This window comes from Nuphar pumila, chromosome 11 (genome assembly GCF_984573655.1).
Source record: "Nuphar pumila chromosome 11, dmNupPumi1.hap1.1, whole genome shotgun sequence".
In the NCBI taxonomy this organism is placed as follows: Eukaryota; Viridiplantae; Streptophyta; class Magnoliopsida; order Nymphaeales; family Nymphaeaceae; genus Nuphar; species Nuphar pumila.
In genome coordinates, this window is record NC_143259.1 from 9,671,578 (window position 1) to 9,698,784 (window position 27,207).

General features: G+C 37.9%; 1 protein-coding gene across 1 annotated transcript; it reads left to right on the forward strand.

The window, feature by feature from the left end:
- The first annotated feature begins 3,814 nt into the window (after positions 1-3,814).
- LOC149821885 (glutaredoxin-C1-like) lies at positions 3,815-6,639 on the forward strand. The gene is made up of 2 exons (XM_089981193.1): positions 3,815-3,985; positions 5,973-6,639. Exon 2 carries the CDS (start codon positions 5,988-5,990, stop codon positions 6,459-6,461), a length of 474 nt encoding a protein of 157 aa, XP_089837319.1. The 5' UTR covers positions 3,815-3,985; positions 5,973-5,987; the 3' UTR covers positions 6,462-6,639.
- Positions 6,640-27,207: the final 20,568 nt, after the last annotated feature.

Sequence of the window (27,207 nt, forward strand, 5' to 3'; positions counted from 1 at the left end):
AGTATGAGAATGATGGGACTAACGCATGTGGCACCGGTTATTTTACCATGAGCTCACATGGGAGGATGTCAGCACCATGGTGCCAATGTCCCACATAAATCATATACAGCACCATGCTTCCATGGGCCCTACAACTAATTTTCACAGGAATATTGAATCAAAGTCACCGAAAATAACCGAAACTCCGTATGATTTGAACTATGTATTTTAGTTTTTTTTCCCTTTTTTTGGCTTAAAATAACACTTGGAAACTTTGTTGCTTAATTTTTTCCCTCATTAAGAGGAAACTTGCCTATAAAAGCACGGCAAACCTGACTAAGTGGATCGGCTTGAGGCGTTCAAGTTGAAGGAGGTCATGAGTTCAATAACTCAGGTTTGCGTCCCTTGCTGCAAGGTCAAACCTGAACCCAATGGGAAACTAACCCTGGTGGGCATAGAGATGGCGGTGGGCCGAGGCAGTGGCGGGGGACAAGGCCTCCACCCCTGCCCCATCTCAAATCCGGACCTCCATCTCCGCCTCCATCCCTGCACAGGTTTGGATTTTAACAGCCAGATATGGGATTGCTGCTTACTTGATAGTTTTGGACTTTGCTTCCTGACAAAATTTCAGTTGCTAGGTGACAATAATAGTGTGAGAAACCATGGGACAAGTAGTCAAAACTTGAATGCAAAGGCGAGCAGATGATGCCACTTATTACGCTTCCTGAGAAGTATACCCTACGTCAACATTGCTCATCGTAGAGGTAAAAGCAAGGTGAGCATGTCCTTGATTTGAATAGGCTCCACATTTCCCACCTCATTGTGGGGCCTACAATATTGGATTTGAATGGAATATAAAATAAAGTTTACATCAACAACAACTACTACGCCTTCATCCCAAAATAATTGGGGTCGGCGATATGATCTTCCACATGAATCCTTCTCCTCCGATCATTTCTATCCAATGCCATGTCCTCGGTGAGGTTCAAAGCATTCATATCCTTTCCTATCACCTCCATCCATGTCTTTTTAGGCCTACCCCGACCTCTTTTAACTAATATATTTTCCCATTTCTCCATCCTGGAGCATCATTAGGCCTTCGCCGAATATAAAATAAAGTTTGTCAAATAATTTTCAGGAACCAGAGTAGGAAGCAGCTAAACTAAAAAAAAAATGAAACTATAACTATGGGCAGAAAAATCACACACTAAATTTGTATTCGGTGAGGTCATAATGCAAAAGGATCATAAAACATGACAAGGGACAATTCTGCCATTGAGATTATCTTTCTATCACTCAATAACTGGTAGATGTTAAATCCATTCATAGAGTAATAATAAAGGTGTAGGAAACAAGAATGTTCTTTGTCTATATATGGTCTCAAATATAGCCAAGTTTAGATTCAAACAGCATGAAGCCAAATGACACTGAGTATTTCTCTCTACCATGGTGTGAAAATGATGCAGGAGCGGGAGCGGGAGCGGGAGCGGGAGCGGGAGCGAGACAGTATCAGATCCATAGAATCCATTCGGATATATCTTAATTATTTGTGTTTTTTTTTAATTATTCTAGTTGGATATTGATTTTTGGATCTTGTTCAGATTTTAGTTGAGTTTTGAATCTATCTCATATCCTTATCAGGATTAGGGTTTTTAAGGTTTTCTTTGGGTTTGCCATATATATTCATTGCAGCAAGACAAAAGGAACTTGATGAATTTGAATTATTTTCTTACAATTTTTGTTATCTTTTATTAATTCTTGCTTTCATAAATAATTAGGTTTTCACTAGGGTATCTACTTTTGTGAGGTTGAGGAGCGATCCTTCTGATCACTGCATCATAAGAGAAGAAAAGGGTACCAACAAAGAGTCGATGGGGAACAAACATAAGCCAATTGCAACTCTTCATAAGCCATAAACCAATACTACATAGAATTTGTGGTAAATTTTTATTTAAAAAAAAAAGAATTGGTGGTACAACTTGTGACTTGTACAATTTAATCCAATATCTTTATATTTGACTAGGCTGCCCTAAGTATGGGTGCAAACATATCAGATTCAGGTTGTATCTTGTCAGATCCGAACCTGAATCCAAAATGTAAACAGTAAATCCAAATCCAAATCCAGATTCGATGATATGAGGTTAAATCTGGATCCAAAAAACATGTGATAATACTGGAATCCGAAAAGAAAAAAGATAAAAATGAGCTATTTGCATTAAAAAATGCTATGGTATCGGATTTTGATCACAATTCTAACTAAATCCTGCATGAAATACCTATTTAAATCCCATCCAAATTCAAAAGTAAACCGATTTTACAGATCCAAATTCGATTCAAATGCGCATTCAGATTTTACTTAAAGGATCCAAATCCAAAAAATAACTAGGCCCCCCTTGTTCTAGGCCATGTCTAAAGCAAGAAGCTTGTCCTTGAAGCAAAAGGTAACATGCTCAGGAGCCCAACCCTGCTACTGAGTGCAGCTTTGTAAGGACAGCAGGGCCTCATTGTTGTAGCATTCCTTGTCCTCAACAGATGCCTTGCTTGCAAAAAAAATTGATCCCTTCACCTTGGTGACCTTGTACAGGAATAGAAAGGCAATTCTTTGGAATTACTCAACTTCTTGGTGTTGGAAGATTTACTTTAGTTGCAAAAAAAAAAAAAACGATTAATTATCAACATACTTATGGAAGGTCTGACAATGAAAATGCCCCATGCACCTGGGTCTAAGCTTAGTGGCCTTCACTGTCTTTGAGCCTACTCTGCCTGAGGTACAATTTGAACAATGTTAGACCTGACCAAGATCTGTGTCACATTAATAAGTCCAAAAGGACACTAGACACGCCAGTTTGTGAAGTTTTCATCAGAAATAGTATATAAGAAATGACAAGGGCACAAATTTGAAGTGTCCTTGTGACTGTGTAACATAGACCCAGATCATGAACTCCAATACTTACGCTATATTCTGTCTGTAACTCCCCTGTCCATGACCACCTAATCAATGCTAAAGCTGACCATTTGTTCGACCAATCAACCACACTGGACCCACTTGTCTTTAGTTGAAGTGACCCTGGGGGACCCCACAGCTCCCACAACAAAACCCTGTGCCTCTGATTCCTAGACATCTGAAAATGGAGAATAATATGCTTTTGAGGAGGTGATATACCAACATAGGAATTTATTAAATTTTTAGTCTAATAAGTAACAAAGGTTTAAAAAAAAAAGTATTCAACAGGGAACCCCGTCCCGGGTCGCCCAGCGTTTCGGGCCAATGTTGTCAATATCGTTCAGTTCAATACAGAGCATACCTGAATCTGCCAATTTTCAAATAAATCAGAAAAAACGTTTAAAATACTTTTTAATATGTTTTTACCATTATTTGAATATTTTTAACACGTGTCATTCTGTGGTTAAAAGTTGGGCGATTCAGCTCTGAATCATATGTGCAGGCTAGGGCACTGATCTGGTTTTTACTATGTAGTGGAGATCCATTAAATGAGGCAGGTTCCTCTTATTAAAAATAAATAAAAGAAATCAACAGGCACTTCTTGCTTTGTTAGTCATAAGAAGGGAAGATTTCTTAAAAGAGAAGAAAGGTTGTAATGAAGTATGGGACAATGACATGGCAGATTTTTTTTAAATGAAAAAAAGAAAAGAAAAGAGAACAGAGATGACCAAAGGAACTATGCAACATTACGTAACTATCAAAGCCTGAAAAAGAATCACAACTTACATTTATGACTACCAAATTCATGCATTTACAATGTCTTGTTTTTATGTGCAATCAAGTCTCTATATAAAGGGGAAGAGTTGTGGCCAAGAAGAGCCATCTCAGATACCTTTCTTCGTTCCACTACAGTTACTGGCCACAAGTCCTCAAGTGGTTTCAGTTAATATTGGCCCTCCATCCTCATAAGCTCCTTGGATCAGCCATCGAGGGCCATTGATCAAATTTGAATCAAAGGAGCTACAAACGAGTCCTAGCTTGGAGAAACAAAGAATACTAAAGGTATGCCATTTCTTCTGTTTGTTTCCTTTCTTTTTCTTTGTTTTCTTGTTTGAGTTAATGTGATCTAGTCAGTGGCGTAGCTAGGATTCATGTGAGGCGGGGGGGGGGGGGGGAGACAAGGGTGTAGGAAAAAAAAACTGGTTTGGTAGTCGGGGTTCGGGGGCAGCGCCCCCAAAAATTATTTTTTTTGAGATAAAATAAAAAATGGCTACAATTATTAATAAAAATCCATTTCATATGGACAAATCAAACTATTTGCTGCAGTCAGGGCTGGGTTAGGACTGGGCTAAAAAAATGGATAAAAATGTATTTCATATGGAATCAGGGCTGGGCTAGGACTGGGCTTTAAAAAAAAAATTATTGTCTTCTCTAGTTTTATGATGAGACCCCACGTTAGGTTCAATCAAATAAAGTTTTAAGGCGACACAAACATCGATTAGGCTCGCATGATTTACTGGTTTAAAGTTCATATGGTCCAGGCCTCAAAGGGGTTTGACTTAGTGGGATGGGAACTAGGCCGCTAAGCAGGTGGTCTAGGTTCAAATCTCATAGGTGTCAGCTCTTGCGCAAGCCAAAGCATGACGACTCTACGAGGGCAAGGGGTAAGCTCATAGAGTTTTATGCGGTCAGGACAACGATTGTAAGTACAACAGGCACAGTTAGGTCTCTGATCCTGGGGTGGTTTCTCCGTGTAAATATTAAAAAAGGTTTATAGTGTCCAAGTCACTGCCCATTCTAAAATGATTAAGTGGGTGAACATTGTCTTTGATGAGGAACTGCTCATGAGTCCTTAGTGTGGGAATTCTAACACCCTAGTGCTGAGAGAAGCACATGCAAGATGCATGTGTGTTATTTCTTTCATTTTTTCTAGATAGTCCAAGAAAAAAATTTCACTGATCGCACATTGGCTGGCCTCTTGTTGATAAAACTTTTAAAGTCTCTTGTGTTGGCCGCGGAGTACACCCTACTTCGACCTTGCGGCAAGGAACGCTACCCTTAGTTTCAAACTTGTGATGTCCTGTCAACTTGGTGACACTATCTTTAGAAGCAAGCAAGAATCTCACAAGGAAAAAAAAACAAATCAAGCGGCCCCCTCTTTTAACCTCATGTGCAAAACATACCCATATTTCAGGAACCTTCTTTATAAGAAGTTAGGCACAGAGAGATGTAAATGTAAGTTCAAAGTTTATGGTTAATATGGGTATAGAATGTCTTTTTCAAACTATTTTGGGAAAATGCTTTAACTGTTATGTTTGAATACAAGAAGGGAACTTTGTAAAAGTTTCTTTAAGAAGTGAACTGAAAGGTAGGCCCCTCTTTGTATATTACCTCAAAAAGATGGGTCACAACACAAAGCATCATTTATAATCAAAACAATGGAGATTATTTGACAATGCCTAGATCCGACTGAATCCCAACTGTTTACATCCCTACTTGATACTCATGCGTCAACCTTGATCCTGATGAACTAATCACAACAATGGAGAGAGAGAGAGAGAGATTCTAATTTTTTTTATAAGAAATTAAACTTTTTATAAAAGAATTTCTTTTAAACTGTTTTGAATTGATTAGAAAAGTTGTTATTTTTTCTTTTCTACTTGCATTTTTTTTACCATTTTTTTGTTTTCAAATGTGCCCTTAGTGGAAAATGTTTTCTCCTGGAGGAAGGGTTTTTCTTTATTTGGGTGGAAAATATGTGGCCCCACTTCCTCTTTCCTGATTGGTCTCGATTTAGGCGGAAAAGAGTGTCACTAAAGATGCCTTCCACGTGAAAGTGGGGCGTGAAACAAACGATTTTCAAGAAAAAAAGGAAAATGATATAATCACTCTAATTTTCACCCATTCTTGATTAAAAAAAACTCATTTTTTTTTACTTCAAGGTTCTCTAAATCCCGAATTTTCTCGATTCTTCCTTGTTTTCTTCTCCCTCCCTCTCTCTCTCTCTCTGAGTCGTTTCTCATTTTCTTGGAATGGGGATGAGAAGCAGGAGCATAGTGGTGCAATGGCATCGCGGACATCCCTCACGGTCACCGGCGGCGAGTTCCGGGAGGAGCCCGGGCGGCGTGACGTCGGTGGCGGCAGCGGCGGCGCGAGGAGGGTCCGGCCCTCGGGCGGGGCCGGGCAGGGCTCGTCGTCGTACCACTTCCCACCCGGGTCGGCCCTCGAGCGGATCGCGCGTCTCGTATCGGAGAGCGCGGTGGTCATCTTCGGCTTCAACGGATGCTACATGTGCCACGTGGCGAGGCAGCTCCTCTGTGGGATGGGCGTCAACCCGACGGTGTACGAGCTGGATGAGGAGGAGGACGGCGGTGGCCGCACCGAGGAAGCCCTCGCCCTTATCGCCGGCAGGCACCCGCCCGTTCCTGCCGTCTTCATCGGCGGCAGGTTCGTCGGCGGCCTGGAGCGACTCATGTCCATCCACATCAAGGGCAGCCTCGTCCCCATGCTCAAGGAGGCCGGAGCCCTCTGGCTCTGAGCCCGACGCGGTTCTGAGGGAGAGCCCTCCTCTCACTCTGAAGGGTTATTCAGTTTTTTTGTCTCTTTAGTTTAATTTATTCCCCCGGCGAGTTTTGGTGTGGCGGTATCCCTTTGCGGTTAATGATGCCGGTTGGGTGTCATCTGTAAAGCTTGTAACTTATTCCAATGTTAATGTGTGAATCCTTTTTCCTTTTATACTTTGGGCTCTGTTTGGGAGCCTTGCCATGGTAACCAAACATGCTTTTTCGTTTGGTCAAGAATCAAATCATATGGTGTCTCAATTGTGTGAGATTTAGAATCACACTTTCACTCATTGATTCAGAATTATTATTTAAAGGAGCAACCAAACGTGGAGTGTTGCAGAAACAGAAACACCCAGTTAAGGATGAGGTTGTCTAAAACTAGGGGTGGCAAAACCTGACACGACCCGCCAACCCGCCTCTTAAGCGGGTTCGGGTTGGGCTTAAGCCAACCCGTTTAATAAACGGGTCGACCCGCCTAACCCGTTTATTAAATGGGTCGCGTTAGTGTTTGCCACAGTCGACCCGTTTTATAAACGGGTCAGGTTCAGGTTGAGGTATGCTGACACGCCAACCCGACCCGATTGCCACCCCTATCTAAAACATCTATTCTGTGAATGGTGTTGAAAATGTGGTGATGGAGACTTGGAGTTGCCAACTCCATGGTGTGTTTTGGCCAGACCATTGGTCCGAAGCAGCAAAGAGCATTGGAGAAACCACAAAACATGTCTGATTCAATGCTCCCAAATAGAGGATTAATGATGGTGTTCAATGGTTGATCACCATTATCGCATATAATGATGATATTTTGAAAATATCAAGATAAAGTTTACTATATTTAAAAGGGATGGAACCTCATGTTTGAGACCCAAACACGGTGACAAACGTTTTAAACAGCAGTTTCTCGTTTTTCAAAAACTCTCAAGAAATTGAAATTTTTTCATAAATCTCGCATTTTTTGGCAAAATCTTGGCAATAAAAAACTAAATTAAAAAATATAAATTTATTTTTTATAAGAAAATATTACTAAAATTTATTTAAAAATAAAAAATACATATTTTTTCACGATAAATAGCCGTTTAAAATGTAAAATATCGTATTTAAATCAGGGTATTTATGTTTTTTCATAAATCTCAAGATATTTTGAAAATCTCACAAGAAATTACCATTTTAAACTTTCAAGCAATTTCTCGCAATATTATCGTGAGATTTTTCATAAATCTCGTTGTATTTGTCACTATGGACCCAAAGAAACCTGTTTTTGACTAAAACTAAGATCATGGATATGTTCAGCATGGTCAAAATAGCAGGAATCAACTCTTGTATAACTTGAGCACTTGCACATAACCAGTCCAACTTGGGCGCTTGGACTAAATGAATGATGTACATCACATATATGAAGGCCGATTTGATCAAAACAACTTGCAATAATGAGTTCCCAAAGAGGAGTATGAAGATAAGGATGACTTTGAAAATCAGTGGAACCCAATTCGTTGCCACTTGGGCACATAACTAGTGTGACAAATATCAACATTTAAACAAAAAATGGGACATATTTGTTGGCCTTTTACTGGTAAATATAGGCAGAAATTAAATTTTAAAAATGAATATGTAAACATTAATTAAAAATTGGTTTCCATTTATTTATATATTTGCTAAAAAACCCAAGATTTATACAAATTTTCAAAATATCGGTAGATTTTAGCTGCCCAAATTTACCCGAAAAAAAATGGTTTGACACCATCGACAGAACCCTAATCCACACATTTTTGAACTTTTTGTCTCCCTAAGTCCACACACACATACACCCACGTCCAGTGTCTGCTTAGCCATGTCCATGTGATGTGCGGCCGAGAGAACCTTCGCTTACGATTTAAGCGTGCACGCAGCAAGAACGATATATATATATATATATATATATATATATATATATATATATATATATATATATATATAGAGAGAGAGAGAGAGAGAGAGAGAGAGAGAGAGAGGATCAACATTACCACTCATGAAGATCAACAAAATGTTGAACCCATGAAGCGAACAATATAGAAAACAAAACAAAGACATGGAAAAATAAAAAGCTAAAGAAAAAGAAAAAGAAACTACAGACAGATAACAACAGACAACAAAGCCAAGCTCTACCAGGATCCGTTGAATTAGAAGAAACCACCGATGAGTGAACGCTGTTCAGAGAGAATGAGAGGTCTCTAAGTTGCATTGCATATACATCAACCAAGATTTTATGTCCAGAATTTGACTAAAAATAGCATCATTGTGTGCCATCCAAACAAACCATCAAGTAGTAAGCAACCACGTCTTCCAGATCAGTCTCCACCGCTTGCATCGTCTAATTTAAATAGGGCCCAGGAGCAGATCTAGCGCAAAAGACTTCTCTTTAACAATTATGTTCGGATATCTTCACGTCCTATTAAATAGGGTCACAAAGATTGGGCAAGACCAGAATAAATGAGAAGTAGTTTCATCAGCAGCTTGACAAAACACACACCAACTACGAAACTGAAAGCCCAACTTTTTTAAATAACTGAGTTTGAATTCTATCATGCAAAATTAACCAAGCCAAGACCCAATATCTTGAAGAAGGGCCCTTAGTCCATAACACACACTCAAGGAACCAATCTACCCCCGGGGGGAATAACGATCTATACACTTTGTGGGTGAGGAACGCACCATTTGGCGTAATCGCTCATTGCAACCATTGATTGTAACTTCTTGCATCTTCAATTTGATCTCTGAAGAACGATAAGACTCTCAGCCACATGCTTCGCAAGTGCGAGATCGCCAACCCTCGAGTTCCATGACGAAAAAGAGATAAATCAGGAGCACCATATTTAGCATGAAGCAAACGAGCGCATGGAGAACCTGTTTGATGAGTTATCCAACATTGCTTGGCCACAAGAGCAATACTCCTCTGTTTTAGAGCAAAAACACCTAAGCCATCCATACGTCTAGGTAATACCACCATTCGCCAACCAACCAAATGACGTTTACTCTGAAATTGACATCCAGACCAAAAAAAATTTGTCATTAAACGACAAATCTACTTCTCCATATCCACAGGCATCACGAACATTGACATGAAGAATTCAGGAATAGAAGAAAGAACATGTCTGAGCTAGTGATGGAGAGATAAGATACCTGCAACAAAAAAAACTTGTTTTTTACTTTTTGAATAGTTGGAGCCCAAGCAGTGGAAGAGAGACATGCTTCACTTGTAACGGTGTGCCCAAATATGTCATCGACAACTCAAAGATTGAGCAATTAAAAATCCGCTGATGCAAGCTTATGAACGTAGAGAGAGAGAGAGAGAGAGAGAGAGAGAGAGAGAGAGAGAGAGACGAAAGAGGATCAACATTATCACACATGAAGATCAACAAAATGTTGAACCCAACAAAATAGAAAACAAAACTAAAATATAGAAAAACAAAAGCAAAAGGAAAAGAAACTACAACCAGCTAGCAACAAACAACAAAGCCAAGCTCAACCAGGATCCTCTGGAAAAGAAGGAACCACCGATGAGTGAACGTTGTTCAGACGGAAGGAGAGGTCTCTAAGATGCATACGTAGAATCGCGTATACATCAACCAAGATTTTATGGACAAGATTGTTAAGGATGACCGGAATTTGACGGAAAGTAGCATCATTGCGTGCCATCCAAACAAACCACCAAGTAGTAAGCAACCATGTCTTCCAGATCAGTCTCCACCGCTTGCAACGTCTAATTTCAATAGGGCCTAGGAGCAGATCAAGCGCAAAAGACTCCTCTTTAACAATTACGTTCGGAGATCTCCACATGCTATTAAATAGGGCCACGAAGATTGGGCAGGACCAGAATAAATGAAAAGTAGTTTCTTCAGCAGCTTGACACAGCACACACCAACTTGGGAACTGAAAGCCCAACTTCTTTAAATAACTGTGAGTCTGAACCCTATCATGTAAAATTAACCAAGCCAAGACCTGAGATCTTGGGGTAGGGCCCTTACCCCATAACGCACACTCAGGGAACCAATCTGCCCCTGGGGGGAGCAACGATCTATACACTTTATGGGTGTGGAACGCACCATTTGGTGCAATAGCCCAATGCAACCACTGATCATAATTACCTGTATCCCCAATTTGATCTCTAAAGGACGATAAGGCTCTCAGCCACATGCTTCGCAAGTGCGAGATCGCCTGCCCCCGGGTTCCATGACGAAAGTTAGATAAATCAGGAGCACCATATTTAGCATGAAGCAAACGAGCACAAGGAGAACCTGGTTGATGGGCCATCCAACATTGCTTGGCCACAAGAGCAATACTACTCTGTCTTGGAGCAAAAACACCTAAGCCAGCCATACGCTTAGGTAACACCAACGTTCGCCAACCAACCAAATGGCGCTTACTCTTAAGCTGACACCCAGACCAAAGAAAATCCGTCATTAAACGACAAATCTGCTTCTCCACGCCCACCGACATCACGAACATTGACATGAAGAATTCAGGAATAGAAGAAAGAACATGTCTGATTAAAGTCAGATGGCCAGCAATGGAGAGATAAGACGCCTGCCACGAAAAAAGCTTGTTTTTCACTTTTTGAATAGTTGGAGCCCAAGCAGCGGAAGATAGTCGCTTCACTTGTAACGGCAGACCCAAATACGTCATCGGCAACTCAGAGATTGCACAATTGAAAATCCGTTGACCCGCTGCAAGCATAGGATACTGAACATTGAACATAGTAATAGAGCATTTGCTATCATTTAGGGAAAGCCCAAAAAGAGAAAGAAAAAACTGGAGAATAAGCTTGAATCTAAGCATTTTTTGCACGTTTGCTCGCCAAAAAATAATCATATCATCAGCATAAATAAGAATATGGTCTGAAAAATCTGGAAGATCTAGAGGATCTATCAGGCGCTTCTCCGCAGCACACTTGAGCAACACCACGAGACCCTCAGCAATGACATTGAACAACAAAGGCGATAGAGGGCAGCCTTGCCTTAGTCCACGCCCCAATTTGATCTGACCACCTCTAGTGCCGTTAATCTTAATCATGGTCTGAGCATTAGAGACCAATTCCCTCACCCACCCAGAAAAACGATGACCAATGCCAAAATTGGATAACATTTGAAATAAGAAGGGCCAATGCACATAATCAAAGGCTTTATGAAAATCTAATTTAAGAGAAAAATAGGCCTGACCACTAAGATGTAAGGAGTGAATGACTTCAGAGGCCAAGATGAATGAATGTTGAATCCTCTTATTGTAGATAAAGGCAAACTGAGAGTTAGAAAAAATTTGGTGAGCCACGACCTTCAACCTATTAGCCAACACCTTGGCAATTATCCGATAAAGGGCACTCATAACAGAAATCGGACGAAACCTAGAGATATCAGTAGCAGCATCATCTTTCGAAATTAAAGAAATAATTGCCAAGTGGGTTTGAATAGGCAATCTGGAGTTGCGATAGAACTCATCAAACATGTTAATAACATCAGGCTTCACACAAGGCCAAAAAATTCTGAAGAAATCCACATGAAACCCATCATAACCTGGAGCTTTCCACCCTGACAAACCTTTGATTGCCCTAAAAATCTCATCTTCAGAGAACTTCATTTGCATAATTCTAGTTTGATCTTGCCGAATCGAACCAACAGAAACAGGACCAATGACACCATTCGCAGTAAGTGAAACATAATATAAATCTTTGAAATACTGAGTGACAGCTGAAATAACGTGCTGATTAAGGAACGAAACATTCCCAATAGTGATTGATGGGATGACATTTCTCCTATGACGATGAGAAGCATATGAGTGAAAAAATTTAGTATTACCGTCTCCGGCTGCAAGCCATTTCACCCTTGCCTGTTGCTTCCATCTAATTTCCTCTTTGACCCTCCAGTTCTTCAAAAGCGTTGATAACTCAATAGATCTGGCCTGCAAACTTTGCAAGTGTGAATTAGATAGAGACTCCGGGGAAGACATAGTTTGATACAATGTTGAAATCTCTTGCTCCCAAGCAGTCATTTGCTGAAATTTAACCACGTCTCGATTATGGATCCAAGCTTTGATATCCTTAGCGAGACGAGACAACTTCTCATGACACCGGATAGCTGCCCACTGCTCATTGGAGGGCTTGTTCCAAGAGTCTGAAATAATAGTATGAAAATCTGGCTCCTGGAGCCACCATTGTTCAAACACAAAACTCCTGGCGGAATTAAACCCCCCCCCCCCCCAAGTAGTGATTAATTGACCATGGTCCGAGATAGAAGGAGCCAGCAAGACACATTTGACATCTGGAATGAGAGCCAGCACCATGGTGTTCGTCGACATCGTCGTTCTGTCGTCCGGCCGCCAATCGTCGTGCCTCCCCGCTCACTGGGACGCCTCCAACGCCAAGAAGGCCCTCCAGTGGGGACTCTTCTTCGAGCAGGTCAGTGATCGCATTGATCCGACCCACCCAACCTCTCTCCATCACTTCTCTTTGTAACTCGTCGTTGAGTCGATTGTTTTCGGTGTTAGTCCCAACAATTTGTGCCTCTTCGCATCGATGAAAACGTCAGAATGTTAGTTTTCGTGATTGATTTTTACGGAAGATCGTTCTTCGCTGTTTTAAAGCCCAAAAATCTTCACGGGGACGCCGTAAAACCCTCTTAGGGTTCTCCCGGGAGGCCTAGAAACAAGTAATTTAGGCAAATTCGCGTACCCAAACAACGTTTGAACGCAATTTTGATCTAATGCCTTGTAGGGTACTGAATCAGTAATGCAATACGCGTGATCATAATAAAATTTTACCCCCGAATTATTGATGCGTGATAGTCAAGAATGCCAGCTTTTGTAGGTTCTGTGCTAGGAAATTCTGGTGAGGTAATCGGGAATTATAGACCCTGTATGCTTATTCATGAAGAACACATGTCTACGAAAATTTTGGGGGCATATGGGAACCATGTGAGAAAGGTTGGCATGGTACAGGCAGAAGGAGCTAGGAAAAGAGGAAGACGACTGAAGGCTTTGAAGGAGGCAGTTAGAGGTGACACGAAAAATTGTATAGTGACCAAAGTTGTAGCTCTAGATAGACAGGAATGAAGAAATAGGACTCATAAAGACGACCCCATGTAGTTGGGATAAGTCTGGATGATGATGGGAACATGTGAATGATTTCTTATCAACCATTTGCATATACAAATTCATACTTGGCATGCACGATGCTGTATTGTGCAGATATGAAAACCAGGTTCACAGCAATGGTGAAAATGTATTCAGAATAATGCAGTCTACAATCTACCATTTCCATATGGGTCAAGCATTTATGAGCACAGAATGCACTCCCAACTTCGATGAGTTTTTAATATATCGAGTCCTTCATCAGTCAAGAGTTTGGAGATTAGACTGGAAGTTTGTCTGTGGATTGGTTGTAGTCTTGTAGGTTTTATTTTCAGTAGGGTCAGGATATGTATATAAATGTAGAATTGTTCAACGAAATCGTGATGTATGTAACTCCAATATTCTGAAGTCATTAGAATATGGTTTGCAATCAAAACAGTTGTTGTTTAAGCACTTGGACGCCCGATATAAGCTAGTTGGCTTGAGGCCCATTGTGTTGTTCGATGTAAGCTGTTTATCTGTCAGGACGTGGGTTTGAATCTTGAGGGCGACCATTTCTTGCAGAAAGTTAAGACCAGCTCCAGTAGACCCAACCGAGTGACCAACTCTAATAGGCCCCTCTCCAGCATCACAGAGTGCTTGACTGCAATGGATATGGCCCTTGATGTGAGCTGTTTGGCTGTCTTAGGGGAAATCCAAAGTAATCAGGAAGGGCGAGAGCTAGGATGTAGGGGGTAATTGGGACCTGCAAATAGGGTAGGACTTGCTGGACTTTTTCCAAGAGTTGTCAGATCTTAGTTGTGAGTCTTCCATGGGTGCTGAATGGGAGGAACAAGAAAGGTGTGCTGGCCTATGACATGCCTTGCTGATGTCTCCAATCAGTATGTAGAACCATTTTAGAGCGCAATGAAATCGTTTTATATAAATTTTTTTGTCAATCCCTGCTCACAGGATGGTACTGGCTGGCACATTGCTAGGTTTCAAAAGACATTGTTTTGCTATGGTAGAATATTTACTCCATATAGACCCCAGTACACATGGGAACACTTGGTGGAGAATCATGGGACAATGTTGAATATGGTAACTCTATGATAATCAAACACAGTTCCGGTCATATTTTCTGAAATGCTTCATGCTGCAACCTTCCTGCATAGGATTTTTTTGTGTCATTATGCACTTATCAAAATTCTGATTTCCTCAACTGCTAATTCCAGATTACATAATACTTCTGCAGGGTTTTCGGAGGATTTCCTACTCAGCTGATTATCAAGAATCAGTGAAGTAACTGGATGCAGCATTGCTGGAAGTGACTTCAGATCCTTCTTTTCCTCGGGTAGTCAATATGAAATTTTGGTACAATGAAAGCAACATTAGAAGCTTCCCTTACCAGAAAATATGTAATTGATGAAGATTATTGGCTACTTTGGTTAGTTTGGCGAAGCATAGTTTACAGGTGTCTGCTACTTTTTGAACTGCAGGGTCTTGCTCATTTCTCTTCTGCCACCCTCACGAAGGAAAGAGATTTTGTGGTGGAACGTTTACTCAATGTGCTACCACTTAGGGATGCACAATTTCATGCTCTATTATCTGCAGCGGTTGAGTTGGATTTTGATGATCCCAGGATGGCACAGGAATCTGAGCCGCTTGTTTCTTATGTTAACAAATTGGTGTCTTATGAAACATCTAGGGGTATACCTGAAAGTAAAAAAGGCTGCACAAAGCAATTAGAGACACCCTTAGTCTTCAAGGAAGGCCACATGTTCAGTAGCCGTGTTGTGCACAATGAGTCGAGCAAAACTTATAGCTGCAAAAACAGTGTTATGGGTCCTGTACCATATTTGAATCCCTCTACTATTAAGCCCAATGTAATAAGCTATCATGGTCATTCAGAATTTGTTCGTGAAGAGCTTGTGAAAAAGCATAATATGGTTTCTTGCATGTCATCATCTGAAGCAAGTTTGGACACCCTATCAGAAATAATTACAAAGAGTGCAGAAATGGGATCTGTAAACCGCATATGGCAAGAGCAAGCATGTGGCAGTATAAATAAGTAGGTGATAGTTATACCTTTTACATTTGGCTGTATAATAAATAAGTAGATTAGATGGTTTCATAATTTCTAGAATTGAATTGTTATTTCTGCGACTTCAGTCATATTGGGCCCTCTCTGAGCTTAGCTCTTCTTTGGGTGATATGTGGTGCATTTTCTGAGAATAAGAAAATAAATAAATGTATACCTGTATTTTTTCTTTTAATGCTACTGGATCAATATGCTATAAAGCTCATAGATATCTGATGCATTTGAATTTTTACTTTCTTATCATTACAAGGAATATCCTGTGCAAGTTGTAAACATTGTCTGCATATCGTGGTGGTGACTTTAATGATAAAGTGCCATTGAAAAGATTAAGTGATTCAGCAGCAGGTCAAACTAACATACAACTCACTTGTGAAACTAGGTAAAAACCTAGGTTTTGATCGCCAGCTCTTTTTCTTTAGCTATCTCTATTTATACCAGTTATTCAAAATAGACTTTTTGTACAACAAAAAAGAACAAAGAATAAATAATGATGTGATAAATGAACTAAATCAACATGAATTAGATAATTTAGTAATTCAAAGTGTCATAATATTGGGTCCTACAATGACACTGTTTGTATTTTATTTGAAAAAGGAAATTATTAGACATATGGTACAAGGTTCAATATGGTAATTAGAGTACATTTGCATGTGATCTGTAAGTTGGGGATTGCCATTTCCCCATCGATTCGCTAGTACTAAACTTTAAAGTGAGCTCATGACAAATGTTGAAAAATTCAAATATTGGCTTGGGTGACCATTCTCCGATTGATCCAATAATGAATAATCTATTGTAATTGCATTGAACCTCTCAAAGTCATTGATTGAACATGGACAAGTCGCAGAAAAACTGCGAAGGTGAAATTGGTAGACATTCTCTTTGCAGGACTCTTCATGGCTTTCAAGTTCTTGAGGCAAATTCAAGGTGGACGAGAATTAAACACATCTCATGTAGAATCCCAGACGAGAGAGAGAGAGAGAGAGAGAGAGAGAGAGAGAGAGAGAGAGAGAGAGAGAGAGAGAGAGAGAGAGAGAGTCATTGTAGCCCTTTCTCATGGTGATAGGAATAGCTTCATAAAAAGGCAATTCTGCTCTTTAATTGGTTTATTATCCTTAAGAAGCAAGCAGAATTAAATGTGGTAGAAGCGTAGCTAGAAGTAAGGTTGTACATGTTGATATCGGCCTCTATACATCACCTATTTTTTCTTAAACTTATATTATATTGATCCTCGAGTCTAAACTTTGTTCGTGCAAGCTTGTTCAAATTGTTCTTTGCTGCATGTCTTCAATATGTCTCATCTCCATGGTTGTGTTAAGACATTATGAACACGGTAAGCAGTTTCTAGTGCTCTTAAATATATCTTGTTTACTTGTATTACTTGTATATTTGTTTTAAGTTTATTTTGACATGTACCGGTTGTTAGTATTAAACTGAGAGCTGGCATTACTGAGCCATTTTCTGAGTTGCTTTTGTGGTTAAGTTGAATAAATTGATTCTTGTAATTCTTTTCAGGAAAATGGAGAGAACATTGGGACATGATCGACGGGACCAATGGAGATCAAGTTGTCTATCCTATTTGCTTAATAAGAGAACCCTCAACTTGGTATCTGGAGTAAGCCTAATTTTTTGTTGTCCGAACACTCAATGGGTTCAAACTATAGAGTCCTTGAGGTTTTCAACAACAACAACAACAACTACGCCTTCATCCCAAAACAATTGGGGTCGGCGATATGAACCAAAAAAAAAGAAATTCATTTTGGGTCTTCCACATGAATCCTTTTCCTCCAATCATTTCTATCCAATGCCATGTCCTCGGTGAGGTTCAAAGCATTCATATCCTTTCCTATCATCTCCATCCAAGTCTTCCTAGGCCTACCCCGACCTCTTTTAACTAATATATTTTCCCATTTCTCCAACCTTCTAACTGGAGCATCATTAGACCTTCGCCGAATATGCCCAAACCACCGTAAACGATTCTCTCGCATCTTATTTTCAATGGGTGCAACACCTACCTTCTTACGTATCTCTTCGTTCCGAATCTTATCTTTTATTGTATTTCCACACATCCATCTAAGCATTCGCATCTCAGCTACACTCATTTTTTGAATATGATGTCTCTTGGCAGCCCAACATTCCGTACCATATAGTAAAGCGGGCCTAATAGTCGTCCTATAAAACTTTCCCTTCAACCGCAATGGCATTCTATGATCGCACAGCACTCCAGTTGCACTTTTCCATTTCATCCACCTAACCTTTATCCTATGATTTACATCTCCATCAATTTCTTCATACTTTTGAATGATGGATCCCAAATATTTGAAATAATCATTCACCGGTATTTCTTGCTCACCAAGCTTCACTACACTCCCATCACTACTTCGTTGCTTACTAAACCGCCATTCCATATATTCAGTCTTACTCTTACTCAACTTAAAACTTCTAGCTTCCAATGTCTGTCTCCATAATTCTAACTTAGCATTAACCCCAGCTCTAGACTCATCAATCAAAACAATATCATCAGCAAACAACATACACCACGGTACATTTTCTTGAATTGATCTCGTAAGCTCATCCATCACTATCGCAAATAGAAAAAGGCTTAAAACAGATCCTTGATGTAACCCAACCGTTATCGGAAAATTGGTTGTCACCCCTCCACAAGTGCGGACATTGGTTACTACTCCTTCATACATATCTTTAATTATACTAATGTACTTGAGAGAAACACCTTTCTTCATCATTGTCCACCAGAGAACGTCCCTAGGTACTCTATCGTATGCCTTCTCTAAATCAATAAAAACCATATGCAAATCTTTGTTCATCTCTCTATATCTTTCAATAAGTTGTCTAAGAAGATGTATAGCTTCCATAGTTGATCTTCCAGGCATAAAACCAAATTGATTCTCCGATATCATGACAACCTTCCTCAACCTAGACTCAATCACCCTCTCCCAAAGTTTCATAGTATGACTCATGAGTTTTATACCACGATAGTTTGTGCAATCTTGTATATCACCCTTATTCTTATATAAAGGCACCAAAGTACTCTTCCTCCACTCATTAGGCATCTTATTTGTTCGCCAAATCAAGTTAAAAAGATTTGTCAACCATTCTAAACTTTTCTCTCCCAAACATTTCCAAGCCTCGATAGGTATACCATCTGGGCCAACTGCCCTTCTTGATTTCATTTTCTTCAAAGCCTCTGCAATTTCTTTCTTTTGAATCTTGCGCATGAAGTCACGATTTATCTCATGAAAAGGAATGGAGAAGTCTCCAAGATCTTGAGCATGACTATCATTAAATAGCTTATCAAAATAATCTTTCCATCTCTCCTTAATCTCCTCATCTTTGACTAAAACCCTTTGCGTTTCATCTTTGATACATCTAACCATACCCAAATCCCTCGATTTCCTATCTCTCATCTTTGCAAGCCTATAAATATCCTTCTCGCCTTCTTTGGTATCCAACTTGTCATAAACCTCCTTATATACCTTAGCCCTCGCGTTTCGAACTACTTTGAGGTTTTCAACCATGTGTTACATACCTTGAGGTTTTCAACCACTAACCAAAATGGTGATCTGCTTGAGATGATTGTAAGTTGGTGCTATTGCCAATCAAATTGAAAAAAATACCTGTGGTTGTATTTTCTATGGTTTAATAATCTATGAGTTTCAGGATAATACAAATAACCATACGCACACACAAATATGTAACACATGACTGCATAATAAACAGTCTTTCATATACTATCTAGTTGTCATTACTATCAAATTCTCATCACAAAATCCACATGATTACAAAAAGAACTATACATGCATACATGTTCACATTAATATATACAAATTAGCATGTCAAGTTTACAGTTGTATCAACTTATGCATATCAAGTTTATCAATCACCACCTAGAATTTCACAAGAAACTTATTGAATGAAAATGGGTGAGGTTGTTTTGTCCATAAATTGGGTTCTAAAGGCTGCTTTCTTGTGTCATTATGGTGTGGTGATTGATATTAGTAGCAAATTTGGCTATTCATGAAAGGGGCATTGTCATACTAATGAAGGTAATTGTTAAGGCGCTCAGTGGTTTATAGAATTCTATTCTTTCAACAATATACTGAGAACTTGAAGTTTTTTGTGTAATCTTTTCAGGATAGTCGATATCACAAGAAACAATTTTTTCATGATAAATAGCCGTTTAAAACGTAAATATCACATTTAAATCACGATATTTATGTTTTGCCAAAAAAATCATGCTATTTTGAAAATCTTGTGAGAAATTGCAGTTTTGAACTTTCAGGCAATTTCTCGCAATATTATCACGAGATTGAAAATCTCGCTATATTTGTCACAATGCACCCACCTAATTACTGTATCCTAGTGCTTGGATCTGATGTGCTTACAGCCCTGGGATGTGCATATATAAATAGGATGGAGGAAGAAAGATTCCAACAATGGAAGACTTAGTTCTGGTTCTGTTCAACAGTTTGCTATTAGTTTACGTATTTATTTGTTTTATTAATTTAATATAAATTGGTTTTATACTCCTTTTTAAAACTTGTTTTCTACAGGATGATGCAGCAAAAAATTATCCTTTGCTTCCTCATCACTTAGTATTGACTTCTGAAATGGGTAGGATGAGTTGGTTGCCTTTTCAAACCATATCCATTTTTATGGATGTGGACCACTGCGCTGGCATGTATATACCAAATGGGTGGTGTATGGATGTGTAATGTAGTATTCAATTTGATATGGGTATTGTGTCACCGTGTTGCTTTTCGTTTAATGTTTTAAAACCTAGTTGCCATCCTTCTCAAGTTTTTTTGTGGAGTTTATGTAAATTCATAATTTCTTGGAAGTGATTTGATGTGTTTAGTATTTGATTTGCAGGTCAGCTCTGTTTCATATGTATATTAGCGAGATGGAAAAGCAGATAATTGAAGGTTCTTTCACTGCGAGGTTTCATTGTTCTACCTGTGCCTGTTTCACATTTAAGGTTCATGGGGTTAATTTTCTAACATTTTCTCTAGATATTGTAGCTGTGATCACTATGGCGAAGAGCACATAGACTGTAAGTTGATATTGCATGAAATATTAACTTGTCGAAATTACTAATGTTATGGTGATTGGCAGATGTTTGCAATGAGTTATTTTATCTTCTTGCCAATTTCCCGTCTCACTTAGCACGGAAGTTAAATGTGCATATAGAACTTGGCTCAAGTTGGGATAGACCAACATCTACCATGATTCAATAACTCTGATTAGTTTGGACCTACATCTAGGTCTGAAATGGTTAAAACATGTGGGTCAATTACCAGTCTGAACTATATGCATTTTCAAGGATATGGATAATCGTAGTAATGCTCCTACAAAAAGTGGGTAAGATATTTATGCATGATGCAATATCTAGATGCATATGGTTCTTGTAAATGCTAGTCAATGTGAGCCAAAGCTATATCTAAATGGCAACTTTATATTATAATACTTTTATATGTCTTCAAGATATTAATGGTTTGGATAATAGATTGATCTAGTTGAACATTGAAACAAATATAAAACCTATACTTACCCAACCTATGACTTTATTATCAGAGTCTATTTGTATCCTGTTAATATATATATATATGTGCAATGTTGTGAAAAGCGTTGAGGCGTAGCAAGGCGCTCCACCAAAAACTGAGGCGAGGCGTAAAGCATAAGCCTCATTTTTTTTTTGAAAACTTGAAAAAAACTATAAAAAATATCTAAAATTATAAATAAATAAAAAAATGCTTTATTGATGAAGCAACAACCAACAAGAAATAAAAAAATATCAAATAAATACCAAAAAACTATGAGATTAACATGTAAAAGTAACATTAATGCAACAATTTGATCTACGTAAGTATCTAAGAAATAAAATACGAGCATTCATTCAATAAAAAAATAACATTAACAACATCATGTCATCATTAGAAAATGCATATTAGCATTAACAACCAAATGTTAATATATTTGTCCAAAACTCTTAAAAAATGAGAGTGTTAACATTCACAAGTGCAAATGAATGACCCAAAACACATAAATGCTCATAGCTCTATAATATGAATTAGGGCCTAGGCTCTTCTTGTGTCTCGTCATCATCAATATTTAAGTCTTCAATGTCATCATCTGAAGAATCCATATAAATAGGTTCTCCTTTATCCTCATTCTCTGACTTTTCATCATTTGCACTTTCTTCCTCCACATCCTCGGTCACTTTTTTTGCTTTTCTTTTTCCTTCAATAAAAAATCATGTATTAAATACTTATTTTATCTAATAAAAAAATACATTTATATTCATAGCAAGGTTTTTTGTTAATGTTAATTAGTTATTGCATTAATAATTAAAAATTGATAGAAAATAGTTTAAAATGATAGTTTTTTTTTCAGCCGAATAAGATATTTTAATTTTCTGTTATTTATTAGTTAGTTAATGGTAATTTTAATTCCAGAACTTTATTTTTAGCATTAGATTAGAAAATAGATGTTTTAGTTTAATTATCATTTTTAGTTAAATAGATTTTACTCTAGCCGATTTGATTAATAGTAGTTATTCTGTTTATTTTGTAGTTATTAATTCACGTCAAAGCCTGTATTCACAGTAGTTAGATTAGCATTGTGTTTTATTTAATATCAGTAAATTAGATTAGTTTAAGCTTAATTAGAATAGATTAGTTTAGCTAAATCTTGTTATTCTTTTCAATTATCATTTTCCTTGAAAAAGTTAGCTAATATTATTTTTTATGTAATCGTGAGTAGCTGTAGATTAAATTTAGTTTGTAATTTAGTCAATTAGAGTTAGTTCACATTAGTTTTAGATTAATTTCACTCTGGTAGTTAAAATAGCTTTAGTTTTATTAAATTGTTAATTGCCGATTTCCTTTTATTCTAATTCATTGTTAATTAAGTAGATTAGAAAGTCTTAGTTTTTATTTTATTTCCAGATTGCCAGTAGTTAAATTGTTATTTTCGTACAACACATTTGGTTAATTGTTAGCTTCTTGTTAGTTTTAGTTAGTTTCTTGAATTCGGTTAGATAGTTTCTTGATTATTGTTTTTTTGTTTCTTGTTTACCTAGTTTAGTTAATTAAATTTTCTTGATTGTTAGTCTTCTTGGATTCTTGATTCGGGTGCTTCATTTCATGTGACTCCAAATGCGTCACTTTTAAACAAGCCAAGCACTAATTCTTTCAAATCTTTTGTTTCTACGGCCGATGGTACATCTTTGGATATCAAGGGAATAAGAACTCTTGAAACCACTTTAGACAATAACAAAAAATTCTTTGTCCCAAAAATTAGAATTATTTCAAAACTTAATTTAAACTTTTTTTCGGTTTCTTAAATATCTTGTAGTGTCTCTTTTTCATCTTCAAATTGCTACGTGTAGGATCTCCAGTCCGGGAAGCAGATTGGTCAAGGCCATAGAAAATGAAACCTATACCATATGAATTTTTTATCATTGTCGTCCAAGTCTTTTGTTACGTGTAATCATGTTCAAACAAAAAATGTTGTCACTTGGCATAAAAGACTTGGTCATCCTAGTCTCTCTAAGAATTATTTCTTTCCTCTTTTTGAGAAATTTTGTAATGAAAAGTAATTTACATGCAATGATTGCATCCTTGAAAAAATGCATTCTCTCCCTTTCTCAGATAGCAACTTCATTTTAAGAAGACCCTTTGAATTGGTACATTCAGATGTATGGGGAGTGGCACCCGTCATATCTAAAGGAAGTTATTCATATTATGTCATCTTTATTGGTGATTTCACTAGATATACTTGGGTTTACTTTCTCAAAAATAAAACCGATATTTTTTCTACTTTTAAAGCATTTTTTATTCTTATTAAAAACCAATTTCAACATAATATAGCTATCTTTAGATCTGACTCCGTAGGAAAATACATGTCAAAAGAATTTCAATTTTTTTTAAACAAAATGACATTATTCATTAAAGATCTTGTCCCAAAACTCAACAACAAAATGGTCTTGCCAAAAGAAAGCATATATAGCTTATTGAAACCACAAGAACTCTTCTCATCTCTAAAATGTTCAAATTTTTTTTTGGGTTGAAGCCACTCTTTTCGCAACATATCTTATAAATAGGATTCCATCCTCATCTTTAAAAAATGTTTTTTCCTTCGAAAAACTGTTTAAAATATCTTCGAATTTTAAAAGATTAAGAATCTTTAGTTGTAAATGTTTTATTCTCTTTCAAGGATAAGACAAACTCTCACCAAAGGCCCTTGAATATGCTTTTATTGGTTATGGTGAAAATAAAAAAGGATATAGGTGTTATGATGCTAAAAACAATAAACTTTATGTTTCAAGAAATGTGACTTTTCTTGAAGATCCAAATGGATTTGAAAATCAAAAACCCAAGAAAGATGTTGATTATTATTTTTTATTTGTCTTACTTCCTAGAGATGACTCTAAAAAATCTAATGATACAATTTGTGATAATGAGAATATTTTTTATAGCCATTCTCATCAAAGAAATTATTCTCCTAGTGAGAATCCTAATGATATTCATGTATATACTCGGTGTGAGGGAAATGAGCATCAAAATGCTTTTGACATATATTCACAAAATCTCCCTTTAAATGATCAAGTTGAGGAATTCTTACCTCGACGATCTTCTAGGAGCATTAGACCTCTTCAAAAATTTGTATCATATGACTCCTTTTCTCCAAATTACAGATCTTGTATAATGATGATCCATTCCTATCATGAGCTTTCCAACTTTAAATAAACTAAGCAATACTTTCATTAGATAGATGCAATGCACCTAGAATTAGAAGCACTCAATAAGGCTGACACTTGAAAATTTGTTACTATTCCGTTAGGCAAAAAGGCTATTGGTTGTAGGTGGGTCTATAAAGTAAAGACTAAAAGTGATGGATCATTAGAAAGGTATAAGGCTAGGTTAGTCTCTAAGAGATATTCCCAAAATTATGGAATTGATAGCGAAAAAATATTTGCTCCAGTTGCAAGAATGATGAGTGTTAGAATTTTAATAGCCTTAGCATCAATCAAACAATGGCCTATCTATTAACTAGATGTCAAGAATGCGTTTTTAAATGGAGATCTTTGTGAAGAAGTCTATATGGATCCTCCGCCGGGTCTTAAAATTGAAAAAAGAAAAATACTTAAGCTTAATAAAGCTCTTTATGGTCTTTAAGTAAGCCCAAAAGCTTGGCATGACCGCTTCAATAAAGTTGTTCTTGATAGCAGATTTACTTCTTGTTACACTGATACTGCTGTTAAAATATACACTGCGTATGTATGGATCTGGATCCAGATCCATACACATGACATGTTAAATGAAACACATGTCAAATTGGCTTCATTAATGGCATCCTTGTAATATCACTGATATTACAAGGATCATTGTATACCTGCTTATTTTATATATCCTAGGGTTTGGAGGTCGAGCCCAAGTGTGTGTGCCGCCCCAACCGATTGTGCATCTCTCTCTCTCTCTCTACTTTCCTGTGCATAAGCTGAACCCTTCATACAAAACTTAATATGGTATCAGAGCACAAGGGTTGTGGAATCCTATTGGAGGCCGTGTTCAGCGAGATCTGAAGAAACAGGTTTATTTGGCTCCTCTTCCTTCCTTTTCTATTCTCCTCTCCGGTAACAGGTTTGTCTCTTAACTCGTCTCTTATTCTCCTCTTTGAGTAATCCAATCTTCCTCTGCAACTGGTCTCTTATTCTCTTAACTCGTCCCTTATTCCTGATTCTTAACGTGATATCCCATCGTTTGCTACTCATAAACAGGTTCGTCTGCAAATTTTTTTCTTAATGTGATATCCCATCGTTTGCTACTCATAAACAGGTTCGTCTGCAATTTTTTTTTTTATTAGTCTTGTTCAACGACTGTCAGTCATCAACGACTGCAGCCATCAACGACTGCAGCCATCGACGACTGTCAGCCATCAGTCTTTGATTTCTACTCTTAACGTCTGTCAGTGTTTATTCATTCTTTGGTTCTAAAAATTATTTTTTTGGTGTCCCCTGTGCAACGCTTATAGTCAGATTGTAACAGCTTACAATCTCGATTCTGAATCTGCAAAAAAAAAAAAAAAGAGTTATTTCCAGATATTCGTAGCACAGGTACATGTCTTGTTGAAGTTCTCCTGATTAATTAAGTGATCTCCAACCTCTTTGTTTCTATCCATTCGTTTTGTTTGCTTATTCATTGTCCCATTGATATGGATTACTCATCGTCAACCGGTCCCTCTGCAAATTTCTTGAGTCAGCTCGTTACAGAAAAACTTACTCATTCTAATTTTTTGACTTGGAAGAGGCAAATCCTCCCTTTTATACGGAGTCAGGATCTTGATGAACATCTGGATGGTTTAGTTCCTATACCACCATGGCTTATTTTGCAGGAAACCAAGGATGAGAAGGGTGACACAATTACCATTTCTATTAAGAATCCAGAGTATACAGTTTGGAGGAAGCAGGATCAGTCTTTGGTTGCTTATATTACGTCAACACTCTCTCAAGAAGTGTTGGTTACTCTTTCAGATGATTGCACTGCGGCGGATCTGTGGAGTAAGTTGTCTCAGACATACTCTCAGATATCAGAAGCCCGAGTCATGTACTTAAAAAATGAATTTCAAAGTTTGAAGAAAGGCTCCATGACAGTCATGGAATACATAGGCCGCTTGAAGAGTATTACTGATCAATTGGAGGTTATTGGAAGTGCTATTGCAGATAAAGATAAAGTTCAACAACTTCTCAATGGATTGGGTCCTGATTTTGACATGTTTACCACAGCTTTATCATGCCTTCCTCACTTGCCCACTTTTGACGACCTTCAAGCGAAACTTCTCCAGCATGAGATGATTATGAAACAACGGGCAGAAGGAAATGAATCAGCTCGTCCTCATTCAGTTTTGGCCATGAACACTTCTGTAGGTTTTGGACGAGGGAATGGAGGGCATCAAGGAGGTAGAGGTCGCAGACGTTTTGGGCAGGGAGGACGTGGTATCTTGCCTACACCTAATATTTCAGGGGGTTTTAATACAGGGAATCAGAGAAGAGTGCCCACTTGTTTCTTATGTAACAAAAGAGGACATGTAAAAGCTGATTGTTGGTTCAATCTACAGAATAGAGGTAAAATAAACAAAATTGAGAATAAATCAGCTACTACTGTGGACACAAAAGTGCCATCCTCTTCCACAGATGTGCAACAACTTTTGTTGTCAGCATTGTCACAGATGACGATCAAGCAAAATGAACAAGGCGAATGGTATGTTGATTCAGGTGCCGCCACACATGTTACGGGTAATGCAGGTAAGTTATCTCACTTATTGCCTTATTTTGAAAAAGGTAGTATAGTTACGGGAGATGGAACTTATCACTCCATTAGTCATACTGGCAATGCACATATCCCTATGTCAAAGTCCTCACTTCACTTGTCCAATGTCCTTCTTGCTCCTAATATTAAAAAGAACATTGTTTCTGTAGCTAAACTTGTTGACGATATGAATTCTTCTGTCGAATTTACTCCCTCTTCTGT

Coding starts and splice junctions, on each gene's coding strand:
- LOC149821885 (XM_089981193.1), top strand. CDS start 5,988: ATGGCATCGCGGACATCCCTCACGGTCACCGGCGGCGAGTTCCGGGAG.